This window comes from Cyprinodon variegatus, unplaced genomic scaffold, assembly GCF_000732505.1.
Source record: "Cyprinodon variegatus isolate N-32 unplaced genomic scaffold, C_variegatus-1.0 Scaffold452, whole genome shotgun sequence".
In the NCBI taxonomy this organism is placed as follows: Eukaryota; Metazoa; Chordata; class Actinopteri; order Cyprinodontiformes; family Cyprinodontidae; genus Cyprinodon; species Cyprinodon variegatus.
In genome coordinates, this window is record NW_015150905.1 from 87,799 (window position 1) to 99,105 (window position 11,307).

General features: G+C 39.9%; 1 protein-coding gene across 1 annotated transcript in view; it reads left to right on the plus strand.

The window, feature by feature from the left end:
• The window catches only part of LOC107093890 (probable G-protein coupled receptor 22), a 30,497-nt gene extending 21,159 nt beyond the window's left edge, over positions 1–9,338 (plus strand). The window contains exon 2 of the mRNA XM_015389212.1: positions 5,993–9,338. Coding sequence (XP_015244698.1) covers positions 6,104–7,618 — 1,515 coding nt within the window. The 5' untranslated portion in view covers positions 5,993–6,103 and the 3' untranslated portion in view covers positions 7,619–9,338. The remainder of the gene's footprint in view (positions 1–5,992) is intronic.
• Positions 9,339–11,307: the final 1,969 nt, after the last annotated feature.

Genomic DNA, 11,307 nt, shown 5'->3' on the forward strand with positions numbered 1-11,307 from the left:
GTGTGCAGAATTATATAGAGAGGTACACCAGTGTTTTGTATTTCTACTTCCCAAATGGGCTCCACTGAAGTCTGAAAGGCTATTCTTGGTATTTCAAAAGAGCTATTTCCAGAATTTCAAACCAACACCTCGAAAGTAAAAACATAGTTAATCGTAGACTCCCGAAAAGTCATTTTGGGGGTTCCAAATATGTTTTTTTTTAAGAGTTCTGAATAAGAGTTTTCCAGGGTTTGTGTTGGAAAAACTAAATCTCTGAAGGCTCCAGGTTCAATTCCCGGCCCAGGGTCTTTCTGCATTGAGTTGGCATGTATTCCAATGCATGTGTGGGTTCTCTCCGGGTACTCTGGCTTCCTCCCACAGTCCAAAACTAACTAACAAACCATGACTGTAAGGCTAATTTTGTTCCTTAGTTGTTCTAAAAAACTCCCTTACATAAAGATGAATGGATGGATATTTGCTCAAGCAGGTTTCTTTTTTTTTTTTTTTTTTTAAACTTGCACGAATGAAAACAGTTACAGAAAAATACATGTTAAAAAGAGGGGTCTGCAGCTGTTTTGACCTTAAAGAAAAAAAGTGCTGCCATTGTTAGGCATTTATTGGCTGCTTAGAGTTAAGTACAAACTACAGACTAAGCTATCGGCTGCCAAGATACAGTGATTGTTTTGTTTATCAGATTTTAGTCATGAGTTAGGAGATCTGCCGTCAATAACAAGGAAAGCGGCGGGTGTGTCTCAGGCCGGGGATCCCAAAGGGAAAAAAAGGAGGATACCTGATGAGAATAGGGGATTCAAAGAAGATTGGACCAAATCATTTGCTTTCAATATTAATGCGGAAGGATTGCTTGCATTTTGGCTATGGCACAAGAATTTGTCAAATAATAAAAATAGTAATTTGGAAAGGCATTTTCAGGGAAGGCTAAATATGCAGCCGATCACAAAGTTTTGAGTGAGAGAAAGAGTGCGATTGCAGAACTTCTGGATAAATTAGAGGAGCGCAAAGATAGATTTAAGAAATGGATTGCATGTCCAAACTCCACTACTGCTGCTAGTTTTGTTTCAAGCATGAAAAAAAACGTCCACAGATCAAACAGGTAGCGCTCTGATGCAGGTATGGGAATTTTTTTTCTCCATTTTTACCTCCAAATCCTCAAATAAAAATAACACCAAGGAACGCTGGTGACGGAGGATGTGGGACTTCGGGGTTAGAGAGCACTACTCTGATGGATGTCAGTTCCTGCTTGGTTCCTCATGACTCAATCAACTCATCCCAACAGAAACACGTCCACCATAGAAAGATTCCTTTGTCGTGTTTCTATAATTTCATCAATGCACCAAAACTTAAACCGCGCGGTGAAAGGGCACGCGGGGAGAGTGTCCACTGCTCGTCCGTCACCTCATGCTACTATGTGACATTTGCTCCAGGATTAACATTTAATCATTAATGCTTATTATATATTTAGGCCCACATAGTCCTGTTTTTATAGTGCTCTAATACACATGTTAACATAGTTTTATATTTTTGCGGCTCCAGACAGATTTGTTTTGAGGGTTTTTTCGGTCCAATATGGATCTTTGAGCAGTTTGGGTTGCTAATCCCTGGGTTAAATGTGTTGCTCAGGAACCCAGAGTGAAGGCTGTGTGGATCGAACGGGTACTTGCAACCTTCTCAGACGCACTGCGCTAACCACTAGGCTAACACTACAACAACAGATTTATCCATTTGCGAAATCATCATTAGTTGAAGCCCTACTGCTGACAATCAAAAGGGGTTTAGGAAGGAAGAGAGCCAACCTGGTGATTGGGTCTTTGGCAGACAAAGGTCATTGATGGATCAAAAGAGTGAAGACTGGCCTCTTTGGTTCATTTAAAAAAAACAAGGATGATGCTTATGCTCTCATCTGTCAGGAGTCTGAAAAAAAAATAATGAGAATCAGAAATGGAACACTAAGCAATGAAAGAAGGTGAGCTGGTGTGATCATTCTTGTATCCTTTTACATCATCTGACTATAGGCCTATTTACACTACCCATCTGAAACCATGCTGAGAACAGTCTGAGCACAGTAACCAAGAGAGCTGTGGAGTGTAAATGGAACTCAACTGAACTGGACTGCGACAGATATAACCTTACCGCGATAAATCTAGAACTATTTCAACAGTAGGGCTTGGCATGGTTCAGTTGTAGCTCGGCTCTCTGATAACAAAGAGTACATGAGCAGACAGAGTCATCTCCTACTTACAGTCAGCTGACTAATTTCACAGGTTTTCCGGCGTGTCCGGCTTTGCAATTGACAGATCTCTTCACCTGTTCACAACAGCAACTTTGTCTCAGCTTATTAACAAGAACGGCATCAAAATAACGTGGCGCGACCTTGGACGATGCCAAGACCGAGGCTCTCAATGAAAATTAGGGACGCTATCAAGCACAAAAATTCCTGAATGTTATGGCCACAACCATTTTTGTTTGTGTAATTCCTGCCTTGAGAGCTGTAGTATCGTGGACCGCGGAAAGGTAGTAAGGGACTGTGCTAGTTCGATGTGTAAATGGTCATAAGGAACCAAGCTCAGCACGATTAACTGATCCAAGGCTGGTCTGAACTCGGCACGGATCGGTTTAAGAGGGCTAGCATAAATGATGCATCGGTGTGTGTGCATCATTTACCTTGAGAAACTGTGGTACTAAGTAATATTTCAGGAAGGAGACCTGAAATATTACTAGTAGCATCTCAGCAGTGAAATGCTTTGACCAACAATCCGGGTGGATAAATATTTGGTGTTGCCTTTAAGAGCAACACTTACTGTATCTTAGTATTATCTTAGCAGTTTTATATGTCATGTATACCTTTCATAGAAATTGTATTTCAGATGGCCGCAGGATAATACAATATGCAACAAAGCAAAAAAAGTTCACATTTGGTTTAATAAGAACATGGTTGATAACATCTTTAAGATGTTGTTTTACCTTTTAATTTACCAGACCTAAGTCCAATGCAGTGTCTGTAGAATGTGCTAGACAAACATGCCGCAAAGATTTATATTAAACCCTGAAATCTTGAGGACCTAAAACATCTAGTGGTGACATTTTCTTATCAGATACGAAAGTATGCCTTTAGGAGACTAATGGAATCTATGTCTAAGTGGGTCACGATTGGTGTGTTGGAAAAACAATGATCAACGTATACTGTAAGGTCACAGTGTTTTACTAGATTGGTGTTGATGCAAACTAATTTTTATAAGAATTTGAGGCACATCCTGTCTTATAATCCTAGAGTTAAAATATATCTTTTGTAGTTTATTGTGGAATCATATGAAACCTTTCACAACAATTTCTGAATTGACATGAAAATGTTAAGAAGCTTAGGAATCACCTGCCTTTTTGAGGCCTTTGCAGCCTCATTGACCTCTCAACTCAATTTACAGTCATGTAGTAGCTCTTTATCTTACATAAGTTAACTTTTACACCAGGGCAAGAGCAGTTTAATGCCTCCCGGTGATAAGTGGATAAGCATTTATATTTTTATGCAACAATTCCTGAATATAAAATATTGAGTGTGGTGAAATTATATATTCAAGTACAGCTAAAAATGTTAAAATACAAGCCCATTTAGATATCAGTATGTGTAGTCTTGCACTTTTAAGTGCAACATTTAATCTGTTAATGGTCAATTCACGCAATTGGGCTTTTAGGTTAACCAGTCCAGCATTGTGCTGATCTCACTACTGGTTTCAAATCCTTATTAAGTAATCAGTGAAAACTATATGTGGGTAACTTCTAAATATGAATAGCCAAGATATTTAAAGAACAAAAACATTAGCCACAGAACATCATCATCACAGCCTAAAGTGGATATTTACAGGTCCTATTTGGAATCACTTTTAAATAAATAGATAAGAAAATCCTTATTAGAAATAGTGTGTTCTACAAAATGATTGTAAAAGTCACGGTGTAAATGGGCTGCCTTGACATTCAAGAGTAACATGTAGATGCAATGGGCTGACTGCATCTTAACACAACTCAACGATTGAGTAAAAATTCTCTGAGCTGCTTGGAATGCAGAACATGGGCATTGAGAGATTCACAATGAGAAGAAACAAAATCAGAAGAACACACCTATGACACAGGGATTTGTTCAAAACAGTCTCCATAGGCTTGACTATGTCAAGACAGGCGTAAATAATCCAGGTAACTGCACGTCCCCATCTGTCTTCAAGAGACCATAAAGTCGTTGACAGATTCACTGATTTGACAGTGAATGAGTGTACTGCACTTCACACCAATAGAGCTAGCAGCATATTTTGATGGAGGCTTATGAGAAGGGCTTCAGAAGAGCTTAACCATAATGTTGCTGATAATGCAGTTAGCATCACGGATCATTTAAAACCATGAGGTATGTTCTGGGAATTGGATGCATATAACTGTTTTGTTCTGTTTTAACAAAAATGAATTTAAAATGAATTGACGGTGTGAAGTTATCAACATTGCAAAATTGTGTTCCAATATCTGTTTTAATATAGCTTGGGTGAGGATTAATCAATAATGGCATTCACAGTGTAATTTTTGTTTCTTCCAGTAAATCTGATTATGGCAGCAGTCTTTTGTAGTCTGTGACCCATAATTTCTCTTACTATATATTTCAGGCATGGTGGATTGGTCTAGCTCAGGCAGATGGTGGCATAAATTGTATTAAAAAAAATTAAAATAACATGCTTTCCTTGACCCCAAAAAAAACTTTTTGGATGTTCTAAAGTGATAATATCGTTGTTTTTTTTTTATATCAGTAATAGAAGTTCGCGCAGGCTCTGAAAAAAATAACCAGAAGAGCCCCCAAAAGAAGTTTCAAAATAAAATCATAGCCTTGTTATTTCATCGGTTTCCTTGATTTTTACTTTAGTAAGAAGGTGATAAATGAAAATAGGATCTGCCCTTCATTTTTTTCAACTATCTTGCTTAGTTATGTGTTTAACTAAACACCAAGCAGTTAGACTAAGCAGCAGGGGCAATGCAATGAGCTGGGAATCTGGTTTATTCTCCAGATGATGGAGGGATTCTGCTAACAGCTGCTGATGCAAGCTGAAGCCGAGAAACACTTAACATCTTTTTAATGATATTAAAAAGTTACCCCCCTAATTTAAGCAAAGGAAGGCCTGTTTTAGAAGGAGTCCAGGCAGGGACAGGTTCTGGAGTCATGAACTGAGCCAGGCGACTTGCCTCAGTGTTGCTGCGGAAGATGCAAGGATCGTTTTAAGCACGATGTACTCCAGAATTTAAAGCACATAAAAAATGTATTTGACAGGCCTAACCATAACCCACTCTTAGCTAAAATATGAACAACATCCCTTTCATGGCCTTCATGTCAAGTCCATTGCACCAATAGTATTAGAGAGTGCTGTATCAAAACTAAAAAGAAGTCCATCTGTTCTAATGTTTTTCTTATGTGATATGTACCCCATATAATTATATGTATAATGCACTGAAGAAGTAGCTCTAACAGATACCTGGAGAAACATCAGACAACTCAGTCCAGATGTGCTCAGTTCTACGGACAGCTAAGATACTGCAAAGAAGACTAAAGCTTAAATTGTTTCTAATTTTGCAACTCGTGTTCCTATCGTTGTTTCGATAGTTACTTTGTTCAATCCATTTGTTAACTCCCTCTGAGCTCCAGTGCTTTCTATTGTAGCTGCCTTTTGGTTCTAGCAGCTTACATGCATACAGTATTCCAGGCTGTGGCTAAGAAAAAAATGCTAATCAGTAATACTGATTGACAGCATGTTGATTGATGCATAATTTAGACTGTGTTTTGTGCAGAGGCTGGGGTTTATGTACGTGCATATGTATGAGACAGACATATTATAAAAAACAAGCATAGAATATATTTTCTGTGTTATGACATTTCAGTCCATAGCCATGCTTAGATCCTCTGGAAATAATGGGCTTAGATTCTAACCATACAGTGCCTTTCTCATCTGTCTGTGTTATGTTCTCATCTCCCCAGAACTGTCAGCACGATTTTTCTCTTCACCTCATCATGGAGGATCAGGCTGGTGCATCATGGGAACCTATCTTCAGCGGAACAGGCACAATATACGAGAATTGAAGGGTTGTCATGGAGACTGGCAGCTACACCTCAGGCCCGGCCACCACTGATTGGGTTGGAATGCCAGTAGCCCTGGAGGGTATGGAGATCCATCAGGATCAGGAAGGAGATACCTTACCTATCAGTGCTATGCCCTGGCACATGCCCTTCTCACTTGGTTTCCAGGTATCGCTCACTGCCTTCCTCATGCTCGAGCTGGTGCTTGGGTTCAGCAGCAACATGACTGTGCTGGTGCTCTACTGCTCTCAGTCTAATTTGGTGGACTCAGTGAGCAACATGGTGACAGTCAACCTGCATGTACTGGATGTTGTGGTGTGCTTACTCTGTGTTCCCCTTACTCTTGTGGTTGTCCTGCTGCCACCAGGACCCAACCTGGCCTTAATTTGCTGCTTCCATGAGGCTTGCATCACATTTGCCAGCATTGCCACAGCCATTAACATCCTGGTTATCAGCCTAGACCGATATGACATCTCAGTGCGACCAGCCAACAGACTGTTGACGACACGCAGAGCAGCACTGCTTCTCACTGCTGTCTGGGTCACCTCAGTTGCAGTGTTTTTCATGCCATTTTTGGAGGTCCAGTGGTCCAGTGCAACAGAACCACAGGAAACAAGTCAAGCAACCACTTCACGTGTAAGTGGAACAGCTGTGCCAGCATGGTTCAACATGACCCTCCTATGTGTTGGTGGTCAGGGCTATTACACAGGTTTGGGCATGTATTACCATCTCATACTACAGGTACCTATCTTCTTCACCACTGTGGCAGTCATGTTGTTCACTTACTCCAGAATACTGAGAGCTCTGAACATCCGCATCGGCTCGCACATGAGGAAAAGCCAGCGCAGCAGGGGGCGTCACAAGAGACAGAAAGAGACAAAGTCAGGACCTAGAAGGAATGATGAAGAGGCAGGAGGGGAACAGTGCACTGCTGATGGTACCAAACAGCTCAGCCATCCCCCACTCATTCCATCACCATCTCCAACCCCTACAGCTACCTCTCCTCCCGCCCAGTCCTCGGCCGCTCCTCTCATTGCCTCTGAGGCAGGTGCTGCTGCTCCCCCGCCAGCCATGATGGGGGTCCAGGCCTCCGTCTCAGCAATAATAGCTCTGCGTAGGGCAGTGAGACGCCATCGAGATCGTCGTGAACGCCAGAGGCGGGTGTTCAAAATGTCCCTCATCATCATCACGACTTTTCTTGGCTGTTGGGCCCCACTTTCTGTCACCAACATTTTGATCTTAAGCATCGGCCCCAGTGACGTACTGGTTAGCTTACGTCTCTGGTTTCTGGCACTTGCTTATGGCACAACTGTTTCCCACCCCTTGCTCTATGCCTTCACTCGACAGAAACTGCGCCGCGCCCTTCGTGCCAAAGTTAAGAAGCGAGTGGTCTCTCTGCTGCAGGTAGACCCATCCCCAGGTGGAACTGTGATACACAACTCTTGGGTGGAGACTAGAAAAACCAGCCGACAGGTGCGGCTCGAAGCCAGTGAATGTACAGAACGCCACCTGGCTGAAGCCCTTTGAGGCTGAGACTCATGGGTGCAGCTGGAAAAATGAAAAGGCAGAATAAGGTCGCAGGTGCGTTCTATTAGGAAATTTGCCCTTGTAAGAAATGTGAAGAGCAAATTTTTACCTCTGGGAGCAGTAAAACAACCAGCAGGACCTGGCTAAACATGACTCCAGTCGCCACAGGCAACATTTGAAGCAGAATGCCATCTTTACACTGCAAAATACTTCCAAACGAACAAATGAGGCTAAATCATTTGTGTTTGTCAAATACTAAGGTTCATGTAGAAACACAGAGTCTTTACATAACTGTTCACAAGAATGTGTTTCTCTAGAGAAAGATCTGATCTGCTCTCCCACTCAAATGATCTTATGTTCATCCACTTATCATCAAATCAATATTATTCCTTCTTTTATTTTACAGGAGAAACCTTTAGGAAGCAAATACACATAAACAACGAAGAAGATTGTTAAAGGATAAACAGTGGTCAACAGACAAGGATAGTTTCAGAAGATGGTAAAATAGTAAAATAAGCAATGCAGTTTGGTTTAAGCTTACACAGTCTGATATAAAAGGGTTTATATGGGAGTTTGCATCACTGTTTTATATTACTTTAACTCCTTTTCTTCCTATTTTTTAACTTGTTGTGTAATATCTTACTAGAACTTGCAGACTAGCTGATCCCAGCTCCTCTTCATTCCTCTGAATGCTAACCCATGCAGTGCCTTGCATTGTCTCCACGTTTCTCCACAAACCGCAATGTATTTACCTTACGTGACAGAAACACACAAAGTAGTTTGTAACTGTAAAAGAGAACAAAATTTATATGTGTTTATAACATTTTCTAATAATTAGAAAAAATGTGATGGTGATATGCATTTGCTTTACTCTGTCCCTCTAAATAAAAACATTGCTACTCAAATGCCTTTAAAAGCTATGCCTAATTTGTTAGAATCTGATACATACAGATAATTTGGTTAAGGCCTTCAAAGTTTGTTAGAGAAAATGAGTAAACAAACACCTTCAAAGTTGTAAGTTGGCATAATATGACCCGGTTAAAGAAGAGTGAATACTTACCCATAGCACTGTAGAAACTGGCTATTAAGTTATATTTATTCTATGTTTTATTTTTTCAGATTCAAAGTAAGCACAAGAGGACGGTCTTGATTTAAAGATGAAATTTGATTTGTACACATTTGAATTGATGAAATGACTAAAGTGCAAGTTCCCTAAACGATGACCTCCTTAAATGATATTTGACCATTATTGAGTAGAGGTCTGTAGATCATTGGTGCAATTCCCTCTCGAAGGAGCATGCATGTACATGATGTAAATAAAACCCAGTTGAAATCTTCTCAGCATGAATTCTTCAATCAAAACCACTTGTTCTAAAAGGGTTTTTAGGCTGACTTAGAGGGATATTTCAGTTGCCTCTACCATACGCAGCAAGCACCGGACTGAAACTGGATCCTGTTTAATGGGATCAATAGGACTATTGTTGATGTTATTTAGACATGTGGTTGCTGCTGACTTTGTTCCTCCTTCTTACGTGCCCAATTTTCTTATGATGTACTCACACTAGAGTCATGTAAGCTGTTGCAATGCATTTTTTTATGTGTTCACATGGAAAATGCATAATACTGTATATTGTTTTATACCATGGATATGCTATCTTTATGTGTTCTCTATGGTGTGGTTTGATAGTGAATGTATAAAAAAATGGGATTAATAACATCAATAAAGACAAAAAATAACAGGGGCTTTATTTGCTACTTGTTTTTTTTTTTTTATGAACTGGTTAAATGTTAAATGTTTAAGCATAGGAGGTCATCTTCAGACTTGATGTTTACATTTTTACTCTGAAGTTAGACCATTAATTCCTTATTTAGAATTTAGGCTAATTTTATATTCTACAATACATGATATATTAAAGGTTGTGTTATATATTTTTTAAATAATCAGACCAGAATGTGATGGTTACGATATGTGGATTATATTATTGTATCGCTGAACCTCACTATTCAACTCTTCTTTTGTGAAAGCATTCTGTCTCTGAATTCTGTCCAGGATTGGATCCCTGTGTGGGCATGTCCACCTCGCATGGTTCAGCATATACTCCTCCCTGTGGACCCTCTTGCACACACATTAGCTGAGATGCTAGTAGAAAAAAGAAATAAAAAATACACTTTGCGTGGGCTTTGTGCTGTGTGGGAGGGAGAAGCTGCAAGCCTAGAAAAGTGGAAAAATAAGGGTCATCTATGTGGGATGAAGCCTGCAGGGCAAAGTTGGCTAATTCTACAGAGAGAACAAGTAGGCCACTGATACAGCTGATGATTTAAGTGTTTTAACAAACTGCTAGTTGAAAACAAATGATACAATGCGCAGCCCTGTTTTTTGGTGAAAAAGAAGCAGCGCTTCAGATCTTCAAAGTGCAAAGAAGTGTTTTATATGAGCTAACTTATGTCAACCAGTCATTGCCCTTACTAGTCTAGTAACTTTTTTTAGTCTTGAAGTTCTGTCTAATGCAGGCATGCCCAAAGTGGGGCTTCGAGGGCCGCTGTCCCACAGGTTTTAGAGCTTTCCCTGCTTTAGCACAGCTGATTCTGATGATTGCAGTTCAGCAAAGCCTGTTACTCAGCATTCGATAAAAATCAGCTGTGGTGGGACAGGGAAACCTCTAAAACCTGCAGGACAGTGGCCCTTGAAAACCCACTTTAGGCGTGCCTGGTCTAATACATCCAAAGCAAAGATGCTAATGAGTTTTTTTGTTTTTTTTTTTGTTTTTTCAGCTTTTTTATTGTCATCACAATGTCACAAGTACAGAGCAACAGAAATAATTCTCTGCATTTAACCCATCCCCTTGGGAAGCAATGGGCTGCCATTGTGCAGCGCCCAGGGAGCAGTGTGGAGTTAAGGGTCTTTCCTCAGAGACCCGTGCAAATCTAGCTATTACAATTATAAGTCATTTTTAACAACATTGAGAAATTAGTATATACCCTCATTTATTCCTTTTGATTTAGTTTTTCTTAAGAATCAACTTCATAACTGATGACTGCTAAAATACTGTAAGAAATTTTCTATTCTAATAATATTAGAATATTATATTATTCTAATATTATGTATAACTAATTAACATATTATTTCCCAGCAGTGATTAAAAAGGGCATCTGAAATACACAAAATAAAGAGCATCAATGTTAATTATTCACTACAGCTATAATCACAGATATAATAGAACTATCCTTTAGACTTTTTGTCACCAGTAGACATTAATGCTCCCAGTGTCTTCCTAGTAGGTTACTACATGTCCCATACTGTAGCTTACTGGAACAAGCAGACCACCTGATCCCAGCATCTTTTTACTAGTTTTTATGCTCTGGCCTAATTCCCCATTACCTGTTTCTGTGGGTACTCTGCTGCCTCATTTCACTGCTTAGTTCCTACCTTTTTTCTAGACCTATTTCTCCTCCGTCCTACTTGTGTGTTTTCCTCATTTCCTTATTAAACTTTCTAGTTTCCACACTCTGCTTTCTGAACATGTCCATCTCTAGGCAACTGACTCCGGTCAGGCCTTAAAACAAATGTTTGTTGCCTATGCAAAGGTAATATGTAAATAGTTCTGAGTAAATATATTTTCTAAAACAAAAAGCAACCCACAGGTTGAATACCTCAGCTCCAGTGGATTTAAAATGGTCAGTAATTTAAG